General features: G+C 40.6%; 1 protein-coding gene across 2 annotated transcripts; it reads right to left on the reverse strand.

Annotated features, from left to right (window-relative positions):
- Window positions 1-159: 159 nt before the first annotated feature.
- Window positions 160-19321, reverse strand: IFNGR1 (interferon gamma receptor 1). Of its 2 annotated transcripts, none has more exons than XM_054570023.1 (7): window positions 19157-19321; window positions 10456-10570; window positions 9381-9544; window positions 7654-7748; window positions 5554-5734; window positions 2770-2897; window positions 160-1344 (listed from the first exon to the last, which is right to left on the reverse strand). In XM_054570023.1, exons 1-7 carry the CDS (start codon window positions 19236-19238, stop codon window positions 769-771), a joined length of 1341 nt encoding a protein of 446 aa, XP_054425998.1. In that variant the 5' UTR covers window positions 19239-19321; the 3' UTR covers window positions 160-768. The 2 variants fall into 2 exon arrangements, with proteins under 2 accessions (XP_054425998.1, XP_054425997.1); XM_054570022.1 differs by having other exon boundaries at window positions 163-1344; window positions 7654-7823.
- Between the last annotated feature and the right edge of the window lie 5873 nt (window positions 19322-25194).

The raw sequence follows: 25194 nt of genomic DNA on the forward strand, positions 1-25194 counted from the left end.
AAAAACTGAGAAAGACTTTATAAAAGGGCCATTTTTAGACTATTTTTAGAACTATTTTAAAGATTAGCTATGAATAATTAGAAAACAATTCCATGGCATTAATGCATAGAAACAAGCAAATGGGTTAAAAATGTTCTAGTTAACTAACTGCCTAAGTGCTTGCATAAATAAATAGAAAAATAAATTGTAAAAATATTGAAAAGTCTTTATATGCAATGTTCCATAAAAATTATATACAAGTTTCTACAATATTTACATATTCTTTATTATTTCTATTGGTTTGAATTCGATGTTTAAATGCAGTTTTTAAGAGCTTCCAAGATTTCCTCTGAAAGCACGCATTTAAAAATACTACATACTGGTACAAAAACTTTAAAAAAATACAATCAAACAAACAAACAAACAAGGACCCCACAAAAGCAGAGAAATGGAAAAAATCCATTATATCTCTTGAAGTGGTTAGTAAAGACCCAGGGTAATCCCCGTCACAGGCGCAGGGCTATCAGAGTGTATCCACTGTTACTACCGACCTTTCTATTGTATATGGCAAGGTTCACATGCAACAATGGTTTGTTTTTTGAAAGTCACTGCAGCTTTCAGACCAACTGCAACAGTGCCAAACAGGCTCTGTGCACTTTCATCCAAGGTACTCCATTTGGTTAATATCCACAGAGACAATTTCTGAAATCATGATCTTTTCATGAAATCAAAGCAGAAAAACCGTTCAGTACACGCAGATCCTTCCAAGCTGGTGCATCTAGGTTGATCTCATGAAAACTCTTTGGAACCTCCTGTGACTCTGTAACCGATCAAGGACTCTTTAACACCTTCATCCACAGGCAGTTCCACCACCACATGAGGTTTATCATAACCAAAGGAGGAAGTAGTGTGCCTCAGCATTACGGGCTCTGGCTGTCCTGTATTTATTTCGGTTTTGTTATTTGGAGGAAATTCTAAGTCAGATAAGAAGCTGTCTGATGCCACAACGCCACTATCAGAACCATTTCTGGAGTGGTAAGAGTTTAAAGCAATGCTGCAGGGTTCAGACTGGTTACTACTTGAGTGGGCAGAATCCGCTTTCCGTGCTGAGGTCTCAGGGCTATCAGGGGCCACGTCAGAAGTATTTTCTTCAGTGATCACCACTTCTGTCTCACTGGAAAGATCTTCTTTGTTTTCTCCTTTTCCTGGCTCATCCTCAGTCAGCGTACTGGAAATTGATGCTGGAGACCACTGTTCTTCACAGAACACCTTTTCGTTTTCAGGGATGATAGGTTTGTAGGTGACGGGTGATATATATTTTGACTCAGATTTTGCCTCTGAAGAGGCATTTTTTACCACAGACACCTAAGGAAGAGGAGTCAATGATTAAGAATAACAGTTATTAAACTTATGTACATATCTTCAAAAAAATGGTCTAAGGGTAATGGGCAACTAATTATACCACTAAATGGCACATTCAGAATAAAAGTATAATAAAATCTGGTGGTTGCCTTTTCTTTCTTTTTAATGGAAATATACTAGGTTAAGATTAGAAATGAGTTTTTAAAAGTTACTATCTCAACAATATATGTTGATTTTTGTGCATTACCTTTCCCTTGTATGCACGTTACATTTGTAAAGGGAGTCTAACTACTTTATATAATATTTTTACCATTTACCTTCCTAGTTATAACTTATATTGGCTCATATAATTTCTTTACACTGATGATTAAATAATTTCTTTAATAGTAGATGTTAAAGTGTTAACAATTTTTACTCTTTACAGAATACATTGGAACATTCTTACATATCTTTTTATTTGTAAAATTATCTTTTAGAAAAAATTCTTAAGAGTAGAATTACTAAGTCCAAAGGTGTGGCATGTTTATGGAACTACAACACTGTATATCCTCTGTACACTTATCTTCCCACCAGGGATACATGACTTTTTAACATCATATACCAGTTTTACAACTACTGCTACTCTTAGATATTCAGGTTTATTTTTACTTCTCTAGTGGATGTAAAATGGCATAATGCGACACTGCTATGTGCTTAATTACTAGGAAGGATGAGTATTATCATATGTGAATTGTCTACTTGTTGATAGTTCTTATCTACTTTATTTAACTGTAATGTGTTCACAAAAAATTTAAATATGCCCTTTGAATAGCACAGATATTATTCCTGTCATATTTGATTCAGAAAGCTATAATCGTTACCCTTTAAATGTTCTTTTCCTCATACAGAGGATTTTAAATGTTAGACATTAAAATGTCAAACTTCTAGTTTAATCTCATTTTTGGCCATCTTGCCTTCTACACGGCAACCACAGCGAAGTGTTCCTATATTTGCAGATTTTCAAAAGGCATCCTTTCTTGATACTGGACCTCAGCACATACTGCCCCTTAGTGCCTGGGTAAACTCCTATCTGTCCCTGAACACTGCCACAGCACTGCCTCTGGACAAAGTCCTCACTGGCACGTATATAAACCACTTTTTTGAACCTATCACACTGACACCCACTGAACACTTATTCTTTTTCCTCCCACCAGACGTTAAGTTCCTTAACAGGCTTATCTAACTGTACTTCTGCCACATGCATAAAAAGGTACCTGGTGGATAGTGAAAAGTATGTGGTTTTGGATGTGTGGTAGTTTTGGGAAACTTTCAGTAGGTGACATGCTGCTAAACATCATTTTACTTTTAAAAATTTTTAAGAAACTATCAGAAATGTTCAAATCAATACTTTAGTGTACACAATTAAAGAAAAATATTTAAATACATTACCAAGGACTTGGGTAACATGATGTTTTTTCTCTTAAATGGATTTATTTTCTTCAGGTTACAACATACTACTACCAGGACAAGTATCAAAAAGAGTAGGACAGCAGCAACAATTGGAATCCAAACAGAATCTGAAAAAAAAAGAGGGAAAACCCCCCCACAAATTAGAATTAAGGTGGCCTACTGCTGTAATCAAATAATTATAAAGTCTTTGAACTATTATTTGCACAGCTAACATCAGGTGATATGGTCAGACTGTTAAGGAACATTGGCACCGAAGTCAGAAGGGATGAGTGAAAAATCACGTCTCTGTCCTTAGATAGCAACATATACTTCCCAGCTCCACAATTCTAAACTTTCTGTGACTATGCTGTCATGACACAATGTGGCTAAAATAGCTTTTTCCTAACAATTTCCTTACAACCCCAAATGTAGGTTTCCAGGGTTTTTATCTCAAAATGGCAAAAGAAGATTTTTAAAAATTTATTTCAATGTCTATAACTCTTAAAATAGTCCAGTCCCACGACACGGAATTTTGTTATATTTCATATTTCTTTCGAGACTGCAAATATTTAACAAAGATACACAGATGTACACACACACGCGCGCGCGCGAAAGTTGCACAGGAATATAGTCCCCTTGACTTTTCCTTCGTAAGACTTGTTTCAGAGCACATACATCTATAATCACTGTTGTGTATTATTCTCTACTGCTGCCTTTATTTTCAGCACTTTTTTTTCACAGTCCTCTGCTCCAGATTAACAGTCTTCTACATGTCCTGGTGGGGGTTGGCCTCTTTCACAGCATTTCATTACCTTGAATTTCTATTCCAAAGTTACTTCTTTGGAATAGTAATTCTGGAAGCCTCTACTAAATGAATGCTTGTATCCCACCTGTTACGGGATATGAAAACAAATTATTACAATAGTAAAAAGATAAAAAAATAATTACAGAGCTAAATTAGCAATGGGCTTAGAAGCACTGAAGAGGCAGGCAGGGCTGCTGTTGAGCCGCAGTGGCGCCACCATGTGGCTACCGTATCAGCCCAGTTTATCACCTAGGTTTTTTTTTTTTAGTAAGTCTGGGTTTGCATTATTTTCAAATTTTGTGTATTAAGATTTAATATTTTTAAAAAGCATCAGGCAAATTGGCATAAAATGTTCTGCATTATTTTATCCATTTAAAACCCTCATATAATGGCCTAAAAATTATCAGTATTACAATTTAGGTGTTCTGATTCTTCAGCCTCGATTTTCATTCTAAAAAGATATTTGCACATAAAATTTTTTGTACATTTTAAACCTAGAAAATATATTCTAAAAATATCTCAATAACTGAAAAAGGATAAATATACACAAAGTCACCAAAGCATAATTTATATCATGATTTATATCATAATATATCATGATTATTTATAGATTTTCTCTATAAATAATCCAAAGGTCTAAAAATTGGGGAACATTAAATAGAATACAATCTAATGATGAAATATTCTACACACATTAGAAAATAATATTAATAAAGTATGTGAAATAATGTGGAAAATGTTTATATTATATGCTTAAATTAGTATACCAAATTATATATACTGTACAGTATTATCATGGTTATATAGAAAAAGAGGAAAACAGAATGGAAAAACCCCACCAAACTGAGAAGTATTTGTTTCGATGGCAGAACCACAGATAATTTTGTTTTCTTCTGGCTTTTTATATTTAATAAACTATTTATAATGAACATTTAAACTTCAAAATGTCCAAAAAGGCCCAAATTTTTGTTATTGTCCCTGCCACCTGAGAATGACAGTTCCAACATGCTATTACATATAACCACCACACACAAGGAAAAGATGAAATAATTATTTGAAAATGTTATAAAGATGACACATAATCCATCCTTTAAACCAATTTAAATATTTTTTACGATTTTCTTTATATTTGTTTAGAGAGAGGAAGCAGGGAGAAAGGGAGAGAAACATCGACGTGCGAGAGAAACACTGATCAGTGGCCTCTCACATGCCCCCAAGCACGTGCCCTGACAGGGAATCAAACTGGCGACCTTTTGGTTTTCAGGACAACCCCCAATCCACCGGGCCACACCACGCAGGGCTATATTTATTTTTTAACATTAATTTCCAGTGCTTGTGCAGTTCACATGTCACAAAGTTTTAAACCATTAACATTCCTGCTATTCAGTTTTTAAACTTTCTGTCTTCCTATAGAACATACATGAATATACAGTATATTCTGAATATATATCATCTTGCTGTGCTGAAGTTGACTTATATGCATAATCCTGAAATGCAGACACTTATGCACATAGTTTTCTGTGTTTATTACATTTTTTTTCTTTTCTCCATGAAAAGGTTATTACATGGCTTTCTAAATTGGTTGTTTTATATCTTTTAATGCCTGACAAATAGCCTTATTTGTAATTTGGGACTTCTTTGAGGAATGGAACTATTTTTAAAAGAGCAGAGATTACATCCTGGCTGGGTGGCTCAATTGGTTGGAGCATCTTTCTGTGCACTAAAACATTGTGGATTCAATTCCCCGTCAGGGCGTGTATCTAGGTTGCAGGCTTGAACCCTGGTCGAGGCATGTACAGGAAGCAACCAATCGATGTTTCTCTCTCACACTGATGCTACTCTCTCTCTCATTCTCCCTTCCTCTCTCTCTAAAAGCAATAAAAAAGGCAGAGATTACTAAAATCAAGAATTTCCTTTTTTCACACTATCCTCAGTTAGTTATCACTCCCTATATTTAGGAAAATATGGCAAGAACTTACCTTCTACACTCTTATGATCAAAAATAGGGCCACAAAGTTCTTTAGACCTTTCAGTTTTAACGGTCCATGTCTTTTCCTCTGCAATGCCGTCTACTGAAATACAGTACTCGGAACTCAGCGAAGACCCTGGAATAGTTAAGTGGCACCAAGTCCCATTGCAATCATCTTCCTTCAGGGTGATCTGTAGGGAAAAAGGAAACAATGCAAATGGATGGCTCCTTTTATCTGGGAAAAAAATCACCAAATTTATGTTGCCCAAACACAGGGAAAAAACGTGTGTGCAATGAATGTTGAACCAGTCTGAAAACTGTTGATATCAAATAATAAGTCAATTTGTTACTCCGACATAGCACATTGCTATGCATCCATCAAAATGTTCTTTATAAGGATTATAAATTTTAAACCACAAATTGCAGGAATGTTTACCATTAGTTAAGTCAACAAATATTCATTAACCCTATTTCTAAAATGCAAAAAACTTAGCTGAGGGATAAAGCATCTTATAGGAAGAATAACAAAGGTATTACGCAAAGGCTGTAGAATCTCTTGACAGTAATAGGAAGAAGGGGTTGAAGCAATCTCTCGGAGTTTATCTTCCCTTCAACCAGCCCAAGTGCATGGATCACCTGTGCTACGGCCTGAAAACTCAAAGGCACGGCAAGTGGTGCCTGACCTCAAATAACTCACTATAGGGTGTAGAAGAGATAAGAAAGAAATGTAAGAGTATTGAGTACTGCAAGACAACTATATGGAACTAGTAATAACCAGACCATAAAAAAGGAAGTAAGTGTATTGTATCAGAAAAGAATTCAAAGGAGAGGTGATACTCCAGTTGAATATTGAATTAGTAAAAATTTGCCAGAGGTTAAGAAGGCTATTCTATGAAAGCACATTACTTAACAGGGAGTTAAGTGCTTCACCAAAGCATGAATGAAAATAAAGTTGGAAGAAATGGGGAGACGGTTTGCTGGAAGGGACACAAGAGGCCAAATCATGAAGTCCTTGTAGGCCATGCCGGGAGGGAGAATTTAGGTATTATTTTGTAGCTAAGGGGTATTTGTTGAAGGGTTTCAAGCAGTGATAAAATATGGTTAGATCTGCACTCTAGAAACAGCTCTGCTAGCAATCTAAGTGATGTTTTAAAAACCAAATCAGATGTCACTCTTCTTACATTTTTCCAGGGTTGCAATGCAACACCTTACTTAGAATAAAAGTCAAATCCCTCCAATGCCCCGAGAGACATGGCCCCCAGTGACCTCTCCGGAGGCATCTGCTCCCGCACCCCGTGCAGCCTTGCTGCTCCCTTCACATGCCCTGCATCCTTTGGCCATGCCCTTTGCCCGAAACCCTCTCCTCGCCGTCATCCATGGAGCTCACTCCTCACCTGCTCCAGCCCTTGCGCCCGGGACACCTTGTCCAGCAGGTGAGGTCCGCTCTGACCACCCTACAGAACACAGGACATTACCATGTCCCTACCCAGCTGCCCAACTTGCTTCCCTGCTTTTTCCTCCATAGCACTTATCACTGGAGTTCTGCTTGTGCTCTTCACTGCTCTCTCCTGGTGCCTACAAGGCACAGCACCTGCTTGGCAGATAACGCTAAATAAAGGAATGGCAGCACTGTGGCAAATGGATGGAACAGATTAATTCTAATACAAGTGTGGTCTGCATAACCAGTGCCAGAATGTAATTATATCCCCAGAGCACTAATGTTAGCTTTTCTCTCCAAAACACTGACTTCAATTAGAGCTACATGTGATATTACATTACTACCAATGAGGAAGAAAGGATGAAAATTATCCTCATCTTACCAGTAAGAAATGAAAATATACAGGTTAATATCCTAGATTAGGGCTATGCTGTTACACGAGGAAAAGAAGAAACTTAAATGTGTTCACCTGGGTAGCGTTAGTGATTAACTACACCACTGATTCCATTCAGTAGCATTTATATACGTTATTTCATTTTTCTTAGCAAAAGCTAGGATCTGTAAATCTTGCCTAAATATTCCTAAGCATTCTACTTTCTTATGCTACATAAACAACTTATGTCAATGACAGAAAAATTCCCATTTTGAAAAAGATGAAATAAAAACACATACCAGAGTTCCATTCATTCTCACATACACATTGTATGTGAGTGTGTGACAATTTACATCATCGTATGTAGCTTCCAGCTCTTGTTCAATTATAGTACCTAAAGGATGAAATATATCAACGATGACTTGGTCTCCCTTTTGTCTGATATTCAGTTTAGGTGGTCCAATTTTCCCTGTGCGGTGGGGGGGGGGGGAGCAAAAAAGAAGGAGAATTAATTGGCCTTGGAACTTCATAGTATGTTATAGAAAAGTACCAAAATCAATCAACCTACTCCTTTGTTGTTGTTCTAAAGCAGCACCATTCATTTAAACCATTCAAAAAAGATCTGGAAGATACTCTAAGTGTCCTTAATAAAGAAATGTTTACTATATCTTCTCAATCAAGAAGTATTCTTATCTAATCTAAACTCCTCTTTAACAGTGTAAATTCATTTTGAATCCTACAGAAAAATGGTCACGAATCTCAGTTAAAAAAAAAAAACAAAACCTTTACACACTAGAAGCTCTATTAAGTTATTTTTCCTTTACTTTTGGTTTTGCAGATTTAAAAAAATGGTTTTCTAAAAAGTGTTTCAGAAAAGGCATTTTCATTATCTTTAAACCCACAAAGATATCTTTGTATCTTCAGCACCTATGGATGTCTGGCATGCAGGCTCTATAAAAGTTTGCTAAATGCATTCAATTTGTATTGTGAAAATCAGAACTAGAGATTCACTCATTCAACAAATATTTATCATGTGTCTTTGGGACTTCGTTGGCAAACAATTTAACTATTCTTTGCATATTTATTGTACACCCACTGCGTACCAGGAAGGCCTGCTTTTACTCACTAACATATCCTGGGGGCCTAGCATATATTCTGGCATAGAGTATACCTTTAGTAAAATCTACGCGTGGAAAACGTGACATACAAAGGGTAGAGTTATCAGATGACAAAAGCATGGCTGTGGGAAATAAAACCATTTCAAGAGCAAGTACAGAAAGGGCCGTGGAAGAGACAAGTAGGCACGGTCCAAAAAGCAGCAAAAGGAAGTAGTGGCTGAAGTGATGAAGCAAGATGCTGAAGGAGGAAGTGAAGCTGGAAGGCACGGCACCGACAGCCTGGAAGCCCAGGGTGGAGGCAGGTGACTAAGGGCTTCTTTTACCCAGGACTGAGGGTATAAGAGCTACAAGGTAGGATGTTGGTCAGAAAAGAAGACTTGGCACTGAATATTCTGGAGCTTGAAGTGATGATAAAGATTGGGTATACTATGGCAATGAGATGCTGGAGGCATGAACAGCTTAAAGTGACTGGGGTTGAAGAGATTACAGAACTCTTGATATTTTTTCAATGGATGAAGTTAGTATTAAAATCCCCACAGACCTTGAGGATTTAAGGTAGAGAGGAAGGATAAAAGCAGCTGCCATAGTCCTCAGTGAATGCAATTTAGAAAGGAGTAACAGAGAGACAGGGAGGGGAAGGGAGGTGCAGAATCTAGTCTGACAGCACTGATGCACACATTTATATGAAATGGAAATGGAACAGTTTGGCAGGGGCAAAGTGATGGGCACCTCAGCCCTCTCTTATGGGGCTTGAGAGAAGAGGAGGATGCGAACTCCCTGAATTGCTCCAAATGTTTCTTGGGCGTTGTAATAATTTTTGGCAACTGCTAATAAAAGCCAAGTATATACAGAAGACATGTGCAAGTACTCTCAAATTTAAATTTTAGATGTGTGTATGTTCTACTCACATTGTTTGCACAAAATAAATTCTTCTGACTCTGCAAAGGCTGATTCTTCTTCTCCAACCTTAGCATTAACTCTGGCCCAGAGAGAACTCATTGGATTATCAATCATGAAAAAGATGTTACATTGATGATGAGAGGTATTGCAAGCATTACTCCATTTTTTACCCCTAAAATGAAGACAAATAAAGAAACACAAACATAAATACATCTCTGTCTATGCTTTGCTTTTTATTCACAGCACGGAGCTGGTAGAAGGAGCTAAATAAGAACAGGATGGAGAAGCTAGACAGGGTAGGAAGGAAACCCTCACTCTTTGGTTAGAAGTACTACTAATTTTTTTTACAATAAAGAAGCTCAATTCAAATGACAAGATCTGTACAAACCACATTCCACATGTAATTTTTAAAAGTCTGCTATTTAGCCCTGGCCAGTGTGACCCGGTTAGAGCATTGTCTCACAAACTGGAAGGTCATAGGTTCAATCCCGGGTCAGGGCACTACTGAGGTGTGGGTTTGATCCCCAGTCAGGGTGCATACAAGAGGGAAGCCAATCAATGTTTCTCTCTCACATCTCTTCCCCCGCCCCCTCTCTCTAACAGCAATGAAAAAAATGTCCTTGGGTGAGGATTAAAAAAAAATCTGCTCTTTACACTGTAGTTTCCATTAGCATAAATTATCACTTAATTACAGAATCCAACACATCACGAAGACTCCTAACACTTGTCAAAATTTTTTTTGAAATTTTTATTTTTACTCAACAATAAGTATATACTATATAGGAAGTAAAGTGATATTACTTTTAATACAGAACTGTAAGCTTTATTTATTGTGCCTTAAAATCTGGGAAGTTAGTGATACTTGTCTATGTCAATTCTGACAGCAAGAACTAAGGGGCAGGAAGTACTCTGAGAAGAACTAATTTGCATCCTTAGTTATTAGCACTTCTGAAAACCTACAAGCAGTTCACGAAGTTTTGCCACATGAGGGGGAAGGATATTGGAAGTGAGCACAGAGAGTTATGGAATGTGCAAGGACCGAGACAAAAACACAATAAAAAGGATAAAAAGAATAATACTTACTCATAGGTTTTCACCTCTACAGTAAAAAAAGGAGTCTGCTGCATGGTTGGGTAATCCCAGTGTACAAAAGCATTCAAGTTATTGGCTTCAATTGTCACATTGGTCGGTATAGGCACTGTAAGAGATTCAAAAAGTTAAACGATAGTAAGAAATTAACATTAATATTAGCAAACCTTGTAATAAGAAGCCATGTTAACCAAATATAAAAATATTTAAAAGTGGAGTTCTCACAATAAAATTATTTAAATTGAGAGATTTCTAAGACTTACTTTTTTGAAAAAGGTATAGAATAATTCTGAATAATTTTGAATTACTGAAGCAATACTGTCGTATAAGAGAAACACAGATGTAATGAGGTAATAAATTTCTATGTTTTATGAGGTTTTTTTTTTTTGAGGTCCACAGAGAAGCTTTTTTTCTTTTTTATTATATTTTATTGACTATACTATTACAGCTGTCCCAATTTTTCCCCTTTACCTCCTCCACCCAGCACCCCCAACTCCCTCAGGCAATCCCCGCACCACTTTTCATGTATAAATGCGCTGCCTGTTGTAATAGTAATCCTCTTAATCACTATAATTTTCTATATATGATACCACAGATTGCATTCAATGTCTAGAGAAGTGGTTGCACCAGGGATGGCCAATTTCACTCTAAAATACCACCACCCACGCTCGCAACCCTACACTCAGCTCTGTTACACACCTTCAGTACCTTTTCTACAGCTCAAGAATGCATGCCTAAAGATTGACTGAAGGAGCCATTGACCATTCCAATTTCATCAACATTTTGTTCCCTAGGGTATGCAGGGGTTTTTAAAAAACAAATCCAATATTTCTTCTCACCTATGCTCTTTTAAACAATTTCAGAAAACTTTGGGTTGGTAAGATGTGAGCCACATTAAGTCACTACAACATCTTTTCATCAGACATTACCAAAACTGTAATCTAGTTATTAAAAGTAGCCATTTCCCCCCGGTCAGTGTAAAAGGTTACTGTCCTCCATCCCTAGGAAAACTGAACACATACACACATCTCCTTCCTTCCTCCTTTCCCTCTGCCTCCCCTCCCTTCCTTCCCTTCAGTATGAATAAACATGAAGGTATTAGATACAGTTAGCAATATGATACCAAATGGAAAACTCTATGAAACATTATTTACTTATACAATTAAAGTAAATAAGTGAGTGGCAATGTGGCCGAGGCTCAGTGCCTTCCTAACATAACTATCATCTTCCTCAGAAATGCGGAGAGCTACAAGTACACTTTTTAAAGCACCTCCCATGATAATGATGATCACTCAGGTTTATGTCAAGTGGATTGGTTCTAATAAAAAGACATTTCCTGGTTATGCTTTAAGAAATCTGGGTTCTTTCCTGTTATACTGTTGGTCATTTCAGATTTCCTCATCTGTCAAGTGAGGTGTTTATTTCACACATATACAAGGGGGGACGCAAAGAAACTGTAAGTATCTTCTGGAGGGTGGGCCTTTTCCCACTAGCTGAGTGTTCTAGGAACCCACCCGTACCAGTGTACCAGCTGGCATTGTTGTGAGAGACTGTGCTCAGCTTCAGTGAATCTTTTTTGAAGACTTTCTCAACATGTTTGTCCATTTCATGATGGGTGATTTGCAAGTGCACCTGCCTACATACACCGTGCTGAGTGTTCAGCAGTTTTTGACCAAGAACAGCATGACCCTGGTGCCCTACCCTCCCTATTCACCTGATCTCACCTGAGCAACTTTTTTTGTTTCCCTGGATGAAAAAGTTTTCACAGGGAAACATTTTGCTGATGTTCTAGAGGTGAAACAGAAAACTGCAGAAGCACTAAAAGGCATCAAAATCGACGAGTTCACAAACTCTTTTGAGCAGTGGAAAAAAATCTCAGTAGACATATTCCATCAAATCGAGAGTGCTTTGAAGGTGACTGAAGTTTGAGCACATAAGAATAAATACACAATTTTTTATAAACAAACTCCGGGGTTTTTGGGATTCCCCCTGGTACTCTGTAGACAGCATTCCACAATCTGCTCACCAACCTTTCTATGGGAAGGACAAACTGAGCAGTGAAAAGAAGTGAGGATAAGGGGCCAGTGAGTCAATTGTTTTTGTGGATTTGAAGTCACCTGACACCACAACTCAAAAACAAATGCTCCAAGTTAAAGCATCCAGATCCTTTCCTGACTGTGTAACTCTCAGATAAAAAAAATCTAATCCCCCCAATGAAGATGCAGGGCCATGGGTATTTTCAAGATTTCTTCTTACACTGCAAACTGAGAAATGGCACAAGAAATCCAGATGAAAAAAAGTGAAAATTACCAAATCAAGACTTTTGAATTTTTTTCAAAATATATATTTTTTTACAACCGACCTCCAGAATGGTTTTTAATGTTGATAAAATGGCTATTTTTCTTAACACTTTCCAACTTTTTCTCTTTTTATTTTTTCTTTCCGTTTTATTGGGATATAATGGACATATAGCATTGTTTAAGATGTACAGCATGACTTGACTTAAATACGCTGCAAAATAACCACAATAACTTTAGTTAACATCCATCATCTCATATAGCTACAAGAAGGAAGAGAAACAAAAATATTTTTTTCCCTTGTGATGAGAAATTCTGGGATCTACTCTTTTAACAAATTTTTAATATACCATATAGTCGTGTTAGCTACAGTCATCATGTTGTACATTACATCCCATATTATTTTCTTGTCCCTGGAGAAGTTTCAGAACTAAAGCTTTGAGTGAGGACACCTAAAATACTTCAAGTCTATTTCACCTTCTACGTAACAGTTGTTCAGCTGGGTCCACACTCATACTATCCCTGCAGTCTTCTCTGATTCCTCTCTGTTTTGGGGACCTATTCTGGTTTTATCATTCATTCCATCTCTTAAAATATGGAGCACAGAAGTGATGCAATAGACGTGAATGAAATACTTTCCCCTCCCTCTGCCTTTTTTTAAAAAAGAGATGGGCATATGGAGTAGAGGCTCACGCTGAATTTGTGATTAACTAAAATCCCCCAGATCTTTCACTCGAACCTCCACCAAAGGAGGGCTTACCCAATAAACATCTGCTCATCCACCTTTCTGACCTGAAACATAGGATTTTACTCTTGCCTCTTCATCCAATTTCATCTGTTGGGGTTTGCTTGCCACCCCAATGAATTCTAATTGGAAGAGACCCACCTATTCTCTGACAGAAGTCATTGTTCAAGACTAAGTGGATGAAGTCATCCTACGTTGAGAAATAATTCAGGGACTGAAAAAAAATAAAATAAAAGAGGCCTTTTGAAGCCACAGAAGGAAAAGGTAGAAGAACAAGTTGGCTGCGGAGCCTATTTTACCTTTCTCCTCTTGATCTGGATGAGGGTTCTTTTTAACACAATTTCTCATATATAACTAAATAATTTAACATTTTAAAATGTATTTGTGTTAAAATGATGCACATTATTGAAAGTTCCTACAGGACAAGGAGAGGGCGCAGCTTCTTTGTGCACCACCTCGGTTAAGCACACCGCCCTCCCACGAGGAAGGTGGCATCACTGCACACGTTTTCACCGATGGCAAAACAAGGGCTTAGGGACGTGATCTAAAGTCTTGACAATATGTGAAGGTTCACTGATTTTTTTTAATTAAGAAAAGAAAGAGATCAAAACTATGATCAATAAAATGGCAATAAAGACCTATCTATCAACAATTGAATTTAAAAGACAAACTACGCAAACAAGAACAGAGACAGAAGCACAGATACAGAAGGTGTTTTGATGGTTGCCAGATGGGAGGGGGGGCGGGGGAAGGGGTGAAGAGGTGAGGGGACTGAGAAGTACAAATAGGTAGTTACAGAACAGCCACGGGGATGTAAAGTACAGTGTAGGGAATGGAGTAGCTGAAAACTGACACACATGGCCTGTAGACATGAACAACACACATGACCTGTAGACATGAACAACGGTGGCGGGGGCGATGGCCTGAGGGAGAGGGTGCTGGGTGGAGGGGGGGCACAAGGGGAAAGCAGGACAACCGCAACAGTATAATCAATATAATATGATTTTTAAAAATTATATTAAAATATATCTGCTACTAGAAAGAGAAGTGAAAAAACCTGCTGAAGTGTCATTTTCATGATAGTTTAATAAGGGGAAAATAACTTCCATATATGATGGGGGAGACTCTGTCCCACAGAGCTGCTCCCAGTCGCCACGGATGGGGAAATAAACTGTACCAGACACGAGCTGCCTGTCGGGAGAAGGGGTTGGCGAGTCCCTCTAGTGGAGAATGCCCCAGCCCCTGTGCTCAATGGCTTTTATGGAAAGGGTTATCAGTGGGGGCTAGGTAGTAGGAATGAATAGGTAATCTAATTACGTTACTATGTTAAAGTTTACAGAGAATAGGAGATGTTTTGAAGAAGACAAACAGCAGGAAACACACCAAATTGCTTATGTAAACATAATGCGTCAGGGTCCATGAGTAACAGTAAATTTCCTTCCCAGCGAGAGCCACTAATCACAGTTTGAGGGAAAAACAAAGCATGCTTCAAGGAGTGTAATTTACTTCTAGGCCTGATTTCCCGGGGGGGGGGGTGCGGGGTGCTGCCGGATCCAGTTTAGGGCTGTACCTGCCTATAGTATTGTTTTAAGCCTGAGCCAGGCCAGTGGAGCAAAGCAGCCAAGAGATGAGGAGACTTCTGTCAGAGAGAATGAGGACTCCAGCCATGGCAAAGCTGAGAGGTGAGGGTTTTTTGCCCCTTCTCTGCATCCCGCAAGTCCTTCTCTGATGGCTCCTACGCAATTGTGCCTGTCTTAGGTTGCCCCTGCCATTGAGGGGTCTTATCTGTCATTGACTCACCAACCATCCTCCGGGGCCAGGCAGAGTGATGTGAGGGGGACAGGTTTTGTCTCCTCAGTGGCCAGTTTTCCCAAGACCTCCTTCTCAGCTCCAGCCTTGCGGCCCTCTCGCCTGTCAGCAAGGCTATAGTTCCTGAAACCAGGCGGGACGGTTCCCAACACATACATACATAGGAACTGGAGATGGTTGTTTTCTGATGACTTCATAAGCACCTGCTTCGAGTAATTTCACCCAATTTATTGTACTGTCACAATTAAATGATGGCCACTGCAAAATCTGAGCAATGTATTAAAGTACATCATTTCTTTAGAATGCACATTTAGAATGGACACTTCCTTAATAGGAAAATTACAAGTAAACTGATTTTTTCCTGTCAGAAATACATTTAATTCTGGTTCAATTCTCATTCTGATCCATTAAAATGGAACCATTAATTATTCATCTAGTTTATAAGACAACTGCATTACTGCTGTGCACTGCCAAATTTTATAAGATAGCTCTTTAAGTGGGTTATTTTTCGCTTCAATTCCTTTTTTTTTTAATTTTTAAAAAGATTTTATTTATTTATTTTTAGATAGAGGGGAAGGGAGAGAAACATCAATGTGTGGTTGTCTCTCATGCACCCCGTACTGGGGACCTGACCTGCAACCCAGGCAAATGCCCTGAGTGGGAATCAAACCGGCAACCCTTTGGTTCACAGGCTGGAGCTCAATCCACTGAGCCACACCAGCCAGGGCTCTCTTCAGCTCTTTAGGTATTTATTTATGTAGAATTAAAATGTGGAAATTGTGAAGTCCATATGAATCATGAATCAGAATAAAGTGAAAAAGAAAATCATTATTAATATTTCTTTAATAAGTATAATTAAAATTCATTATCTTAAGTATGTGGAATCTCTAAAATAAATAAAAACAGGATCTAAAGAAAATAATGAAAAATTTAAACACATGCAGAGTATTATCCTCAAGTCAGAGACTTGAATAGAAGCACAGATGAAAAAGCAGAGGTGAGTTAAGAGTCCCACATCTGTGCTAAAGTACTGTGTGTTCTTCAGATACACCCAGAGTGGGAGATCAAACTGAAGAAGGTAGCGACTAGTAGGCACTGATTCACTTAAAATAGATATACTACTTTTACAGACACAAGTATATGAAAAGTGAAACACTAAGTGATTAGTAAATGGCACACATGGATTTACTTTCCCTGTCAATTCACTTAAGAAATATTAACGAAAGACCATAACTGTAAAATATTCCCAACCATTTGGATTTTCCAGACACTGGCTATAATCCTTTGCTTGTTTCCCTGTTCCTACCAGGTTCCCTCATCTAAGATGAACTTCCAAATACACAGTCAAACCCAGCACTAATAAGAGTTAACAATGACTGTGAATTAAGTTCCAGGCACTGAGGAGTCAGGGAAGTTAAATGACAGGCAGAGAAGCAGGCTGTCCCTGTGGGTTTTCCTCATATACTCTGAAAATTTTGCATTTTAAACTAACTTTAAAAGCATAGGGAACACAGCAGAATCTAGAGGAATGCACTGGATAAACTAGATGAGACAGTATTGAAAATGGACTGAAAAACAAAGGGTGTTGTCGACAGCTGTGTTTACAAAATGCAGGCGCACAGAGGGCTACAGCAGATCTTTCCACGGGGCTGGGCCAGCATTCTACTCCCAGGGCCTGCTTCAAGAATGTCCAAATTCTGCTGTTACAAGAGGCACCGGGCTCAGGAGGGCCCTGCCCTTAGAACGTAGAGCCTAGCACTTGGTTCAACACTCTGCCAGGAACCTGCATCATCCTCTTCCTCTTTTCCACATCCCGGCACTGAGTCCTGCTGACTCAGCCTTCTATTTACCCATCTAACTGTCCTCTCTTCTCCATTTCAACTGCCACCTCTAATCGGCTCCTCCCAGACTTCAGCAGCTACCCAACTGGCCTCCCTCCTTTGATTCCACCCCCAAATTGTTTTGCCAGATGAATGGTTTTTCTAAGTGGCATTTTCTAATCCTGCACAAAATCATTTCTCCTCTTAAAATAATCCAACAGCTGCCTGCTGACTTGAGCAAGGACTAATGAGCATGTTCTCTTGTTAGTTCAACATCTGCACTTCTTTTAGAAACATTGCCTCTGTTCTAGGAACTGCCCTACTGCCATCCTCTGAAACAATATACTTCCCATTTGAGTTGGCACCTGAACCACGCTGGGCAAATCACAGCCTTCCCTTGGGATTTGGTTAGGATGGAGGAAATTGCAAAATGTCCCAACCCAAAAGCTGTCACATGCAGGACTGAGGCCACCAACTAGGGCAAGTTGTCAATGCTGAGAGTCAGTAGTAAGAAACGGGAGTGTCTTGGAAGTCTGACTTCCTCGTTTAGCTTTCTGAGGCCCAGCTGGCATCTCTACCCTTCTGTTTAATTCTTGCTTAGACTCTCTGAGCCGATCAATTCTTCTTTTTGCCAAAGTCAGGCAAAGCTGTGTTTCTATCCTTTGCTGTTACACGTGACCATGACAAGGCACTTCATTAACTGGTTCCTACCTCTGCACCTCACCCATATATTCTCAATAAAATGCTTAATATTCCACTTATTCAACATGCTGTTTCATACCTCTTTCTCTGGACAAGCCTCTCTATGTAACCTCCAGTTCCAACTCTTGGGGTCATCTTCTCTGACTCCCTGGTCAGGGCAGGGTACCTATATGTCTAAGCTCCTACATACTACAGCTGCCCTTGTGGATGACTAACCTGACCTGTCAATTGCAGTTTGCAGAGCGGTTAAGAACTTGGAGTCTGGAGCACAATTGCCAGGCTCCCCACTGAGTACCAGTGGCTTCTCCACAAGTTGAGTAGACTTTTCTGTGCCTCAATTGCTCATCCATAAAGGTAGATACCAATAGCGGCTATTTTATAGGTTGCTGTGAAAACGAGAAGTGATGAAAACTTAACAACAGTGCCTAGCACGTAACCGTTAGATATAATCATGATCTTTGAAAACAGAAGCTAAGTAACCCCCATTTTTGTATCCCCAACACCTGGTACAATGCCTTCGCCGAAGGCCGACTATGTGTTTGCTTGACTTTTAAAGAAAAAGCCAAAGAAGAGCTGGATATGAATGCGGCACAGCTAACAGGAAGGAGTCCCAGTTTCCCAAGGCTGATGGAGGCTGGGCCTCCTTGACCCCTTGCAGGAGAGTGCTAGCTGTGGACACCGAGGAGACACTCAAGACTAACGGGGTTTCTGATAATTTAGGTTTATCCCTCTTGCAGAAGGGTTTACTGATTTTATTAGAGGTCCGGATCGCCATTACACCGAGCTTTAGAAAAGCGAATTCTCAGCATGTTTCCTGGGAAATCTCAAAAGGCAGGCAGAAATAAAATGCTTCCAGAAACTAAGCTATGCGAAGAGACCTAACACCTGACAAACTGGGCTCGCACTGCACCATTCGCAGACGCGGGGGGCCCGTTACTGGCCCTTAACTCTCAGCTGGCGAAAGAACAACTTCTCTTCCATCCTAAGGATTCGGGGTCCCTCCACCAGGACTACAATATCAAGTCAACAGCTGTGGCCACAGTTTACCATGAAAAGAAGTGAAGAAGTGAAAGGCGTGTTTTTTTGTTGTTTCTGCAACAACAGAAAAGCCGAGAGGGAACTCTAGTCTACAAACCGCGGAGACCCAGAGTCGCCTTCCCGGCTGCCGCCCCCGTAGGGCCCGATGCCCCGAGAGGCGGAGAACCTGGGCGTCCGGTCAATGGGGGTGCGCCCCGCCGGGCGGAGGTCCCTGGCAAGGGCGGCTTCCTCCCTCCCCCTCGCCCAGCCCCACCCAGCCGCGGCCCTGCCGCACGGGACAGTACCCGAGGACAGCTCCGGATCCGCGGCGCTCATCTCAGCCCTGCTCGCGGCCTGCGTGATGAGGACGAACAGAAGGAGAGCCATGCTGCTCCGGAGAGACTCCGGGAGCTGCCCGGAGCGGCGGCGGCGATCCCCCCGGCGCTGCACTTCAGCCGCGGCCGCACGTCACTTCCGACGCTACAGCAGCTCGAGCAGGAGACGGGCAGTGGACAATGAAATCGAGTTCAGAAGGCGAGGCGGGACTAGGCCCAGCAGGCCAGTTGGAAACGGGGAGGCGGGGCCAGAGCGGGGAGGCGGGGCCAGGGCGGTGCGTCGTCGCTAGGCGAGGCGAGGAGAGGCGAGGATGGACAGAGAGAGGGTCGGGGGCGACACCGACTGGGACGCGATCGTGGGCTCGAGGCAAGAGTAGGACCTCAAGGCAAGGAGAGGCCAGCTTCCAGGGATCACGGGTTTGCGAAGAACTTGGGTCCAAAGGTTTTTCGTCTTGGCACCACCTCCCGCGATTCTACTTCCTATTTTTTCAGTATCCTTGGGTTGCAGAACTTGGCCCTAGGGCACGACCCAGCCACAATCATTTTACCCTATTAGATTTAGTCATCAAGGCATCTGGGAACCTGAGAGTTTACAACAGAAAGAGGTTACGTGCCTTTTCTAATCCCTGCATTTGTATTTGAGGAACCTGAAGCTTCACTGGTGAAATGTTTTGTGCAAACTTCCACAGCCCAGGTCGATTTGGCTTGGCGAAAATCTACACCATTCCTGGTGGGGGCGGGGCGGGGGGCGGAGGAGGGAGACCACTTGCATTACCTTTTAAGCACTTAAATATCAAATAGCAATTTATTAGGCAGCTTCTCATGAGGTCTACTCGCTTTCACACATGCTATTACTCCGCATCTCTCCCCTTCCAGTCCAGGCACAGTGGGTGTGTATAAAGCTAACTACCTCACCTGCTTCAGGTCTCTGCTTATCATGCCCTTTTGCAAAAATTTGAAATTACAGTCCACCCTTCTTTCTTTTTATCATGTCCTCCTATTTTTTCTTTTTCATGGCCCTTAGCACCTTCCCCCACACTCTGTGCATATCGATAGTTACGTTCTCAAGCTCCATAGAGCTGAAACCATTGTCACTCAATAAGTAATTGTTGAATGAAAGAATGCATGACTACACCAGCATTAAGCAAAATTTTAGAGAGAAAAACCATATGAAAGAACTGCACAAACCTGAGAGAAATGTTTAGCTAGATCATTTTATTTGTATTAACGGAGCTCAGTACTTCTCCAACTTCAGTGTACAGGTGAACCACCTGGGGATCTTGTTAAAATGCAGATTTGGGTTCAGTTGGTCTGATTCAGGTTGGGGCTTCAGATGCTAATTTTCTAAGAAGATACTCAGGGAGCACGAATGTCACTAGTTCTAGAGCCACACTTTGAATAGGAAGGCGTTGGCTCCATCTAGCCTAACTTTGGGGGAATATTTTTGTTTGATGTTTATGATGCCACTATCTTAGCACATTCAGGCTGCTATAACAATATGTCATGGATCAGGTGGCTTAGGAGAAACAGAATTTTATTTCTCAAAGTCCTGAAATCTAGAAGTCTGAGATCAGGGTGCCATCATGGACCACTGAGGGCTCTCTTCCGGGTAACGGACTTCTTGTTGTAACATCACATGATGGAAAAGGAAGGGATCTCTCTGGAAACTCTAAGTGCACTAATCCCATTCATGAGGGTCCCACCCTCATAATTTAACCTCCTAATACCATCACCTTTGAGAGTTAGAATTTTAACATGTGAATGTGAAGGACACCATAGTGTGCACGGTAGGAAAGGCACCTTCTAGTCACTGATAAGGTGCACAGATAAACAAGAACTGACTTTCACTGTTTACGAGTTTATGGAGTAGGACAGAACACAATATTTGGTTCAGTTCAGTAAGCATTTTTGTAGTAACCTTCACAGGTTGGGTTACACAGGAAATAGAGTCTGACGGGGAGGTTAGGACACAAGACATGCCCATGTATGCTCTTAGGATCAGCCTCTGTGAAAGAGAGGCGGGGGAAGCAGGACCTAGCACAGGCAGAAGCTGACCTGTAATGCCATCGTGACAAAGGCTTCAGAGATCCCTTGGGTCTGCAATGGCTTTTTAGAGTTATCTTGAGTTGGTGTGACTAGTTGGGCCTTCCACTGCCAGCACTGATTAGACATTGGATGCAAATCATTCCTGGAAGGGGACATGATTTGGGGCTCTCCATTTTTTTTTTTTTTAAACTGAGGCATTCTCTAAAGAATGCTGAGAGCTGAGGGTTTTTGCCAGTGGTGGGGAGTAGAGGGGCTAAGTCTTCTATTTCTGAAGGGGGATCTGGGCAGAACTTCACAACCAGTATCTACCACAGTGTATTATCCTTTTAAGGCACTGTGCTAGTCACTTGTAGACTAAAGATATTTATTAATTCCCTGTATGTTATTGAGTGCCACTGTGTGTACATCCAACATTGCTACACACTGAGATATAGACCTGAGCAAGACAGATATGGCCTCTACCCTCATGGAACTTACAGTCTACTGAGGGGTGAAACAAGCATTAATCAAACTATTACACAAATAATTACTGAAATTGTAGTGATTGTTATCAAGGAGAGCAATAGACTTATAGGACCATAAACAGAGACTTAGCTTGGTCTAAGTTCTAAGAAAATTCTTAAGGCAGTTGCAATTATGAGGTGAAGGGCAAGGGAGAATTAGCCTTGCTAAAGCTGAGGGGTGGGGGTGGGGTGTCACAAGCTAGTAACAGAGGTAGGAGGATGATCAGTAAAATATATGTAAAAATTCAGTATATAGCTCTTATATAGCTACACAGAAGGCACATGAGCAGTGCCAGTTCCCTCGGTAAAAACCCAGTGCCTAATGGCTTAAGAATATCCAAGTATAAGTTGGTCCTACTATATCCTCTGTTGAGTTTTTAAAAACCAGTGTGGGCTAAGGAGTGGATAATTCCAGGGCAGTGCAAACTGAAGTGCTGCTCAGGAGCAAGACTACATTTTGTAGTCCACAGTCAACACAGCCCAGAGGAAGGAAGTTAAAAGACCAACTATTTGAGTGAGAACCAGACTAGGCGTGCAGCAAAAACTATATACTGTTGTCTTCTGGCACTGTACATTTCCTTCCCCTCTTCACTAGAGCAGAAATGTCTGCCAATTTCCCTTTAAAAGAGGCAGATTGAAAAGTCTGTGGCATTTAGTTCTAAATTCTGATGTCCTATGAGTGGCAGCCAATACTCCCTTCCTACTCCGTCCATGCCCTCCACTCCCTATCCATGCCTCCACACTGCCCCTTTCGAGCTCTATTTTTGCCACGGCACTTACTATCACTCACAAATATATAAGTACTGAAATTGTGGTAAGCATTACCCAGAGACAACAATTGTACCTAGACAAGTGTCTCTCATTCCATTAATATTGAATAAATATTCAATATTTTGCAAAAAGTCTTCTAGAAGATGGCTTATCTTTGAGCACTGCCTAAGACAGATGCCGCATGCAAGACTGTGAATGACAGACATTTTTCATTAGTTGACTGCTAATAACCTTTCGCAATATCTTTGTATCTTGCTGTCTTATTACTATAGAGGCTCTGAAAGCTCAATACTCATTTTCCCAGTATTCACGGCAGTTAAGCATAGTCATATGACACAGTCCCAGTCAATGAGACATAAGCAGAAGTCTTCCTGCATGCATGCTTGCACATGCAAGAAATGCAACAGGAAAGCTTGCTGGCCTTGACTCTCCTCCAATCTTTCTGCCCTAAATGTAGACACATGCTGCCTGGATCTGCAGCAGCCATCTTGCAACCATGAGGCAACACAATTGAGGATGAAAAGTCAACAGCTAAATGGAAGAATAGAAAGATAAGCCTGAGGTGTTGATATTAGCATTGGGCAGCTGAACGAGTGTCTGCAATGACATACCGCTAGTCTCTTAGTATAGAACAAAAAAAACAAAGTCTTATTGATTGAAACTCCAGCCAATTTGGTTTTCCATTAATTGAGCTGAAATTTTTCTCACTCAGTGCCAGGCCAATCTAAATAAACTCTTTTTCAGAGAGCTGGAATGTAAACCACAGTGGCAGGGGAGATGGCTAGGGGAAGAGGGAAAAGAAAAAAAAAGAAATAACCAACTCAAGGCCAGAAAGTAGAATGCTAGAATAGTAAGCAAAGATCTCTGTTGAGGGGAAAACAAGCGGCCCAGGTCTTGGAGCTGCACTGTAGCGAGAAGCTTGGTAGCACTTTGTATACCCTGAACAGTGTTCCCTCACTGCAGCCCCAGTGGAAAAGGTCACTGGTGGCTGTTTCCTCTGACTTCCCCATACAGCTTCACCAGACTCATGTGTCACTGAAAGCAATCTGAGTGTCTCTGTCCTTGCAACTAAAGGAGCCCACCTAATAATTTCTAGCCATGTGTGGTCGATCTCATAAATGACTGCTAGCATATTCTTTTAGAAAACACTTCTCAACATCACATAAAACACTGGTCTAGAGAAATTTGTTGCTAAAAAAGAACTAAGTAATGTGAGAAGCAGGCAGTTTGTCCTCAGTAGCTCATACTTCCTCTCTCAGAGCTTCTTCCTCTTCGTCTGCTTTCCTTCACCACCCCAATGCCGAGGGCCCTCTTGCCGCTTTTAAGATACCCAGAGTCCTCCTACTTTGAGAACCTAGAACTGCACTGGTTCACAAGACTTCAGCTTAAGGCTTCTCTTCATCTTGATCTTCGTTCCACATGTAGGTATACAGATCTATAATCTGCAGGCAGATGCAGAAGGCAAAAGATCCTGGGTTCTTACCCTTTGGGCTATAAATACATTTCTCCAGAGCAAAGATAAGACTTGAGTATCCAGCTTTACATCCCAGGAAATGTCTCCACTGTCCGGGGACGGGGTGAAGTGAGAATCTTCACTTCTCCTTGACATAAAACACACACACGCAACTCTGAGGAGGTAAATCTCTCTGGAATTCTCATGAGATAATCACTCCTAAATTCATATCCATGGTCGTTCTTTTAGCTTAGATCCCAAATGTCAGTAAAATCTGCTCACAAAATTTAACTGTACAGAAATGAAAATTTTCTCTACAGCCCACAGTTTGCCGGTTGAACCAGAGGCCCACCGTCTTAAGCACCACACACACTGCTTAATTTATGCAGCCTTCTTGGTTCCTGCAGGCATTTGAGTTTAGGACCACTACCTCATGTCATCCTTTAAGGTTAACTGTTAATGATAGCTTGCCACCAAGCTATCATAATCAATACTTTGATCAAAGAATGTGTATGGGCTACCATCTCTAAAAAAAGAATCAAAATATATTAAGTGTGTGAATGAAGAATTTATCATATAATTTTTTTCAGACTAGAAATCAAACCAAAATGAAAAGATAATTTCTTACTAGTTGCTGTAGACTGAACGTCTGTGCCTCCCCAAATTCATATAAGTCCTAACTCCCACAGTTACGGTATTTGCAGCTGGGGCCTTTGAGAGGCGATTAGGTCGTGAGGATAAAGCCTTCAAGAATGGGATTAAAGCCCTTATAAAAGAGACCGCAGAGAGTCCCCTTGCCCCTTCACCGTGTGAGGACACAGTGAGAAGAAGATGGCCATCTATGAACCAGGAAGTGGGCCCTCACCAGACACTGAACCTGCAGGTGCCTTGATCTTAGACTTCCCAGCCTCCAGAACTATAAGAGATACATTTCTATTGTTTATAAACCACCCAGCCTATGGTATTCTGTTACAGCAGCCCAAACAGACTAAGACACTATGTAGATTATTATGTAGAAAAAAATTATGTAGAAAAAACTTTAATCTACATGGAAATTTATCATGTGGTTAAGAGTCTTGATCTTGTTACAGAATCCTAGCTGGTGGTTAGGAGTGAGCAAGACAGGCTTTCCTTTAGGCAGTGCATCATCAGACGTTTTGTGGGAGAGACAGCCTAGTACAATAATCAAGGGTGAAGAAGCTTCTGGAGTTGGACTACCTGGGTTCAAAGTGTCC

The sequence above is a fragment of the Pteronotus mesoamericanus genome, unplaced genomic scaffold (assembly GCF_021234165.1).
Source record: "Pteronotus mesoamericanus isolate MK-2021 breed Mesoamerican mustached bat unplaced genomic scaffold, CSHL_Meso_final contig_20, whole genome shotgun sequence".
Taxonomy (NCBI): domain Eukaryota; kingdom Metazoa; phylum Chordata; class Mammalia; order Chiroptera; family Mormoopidae; genus Pteronotus; species Pteronotus mesoamericanus.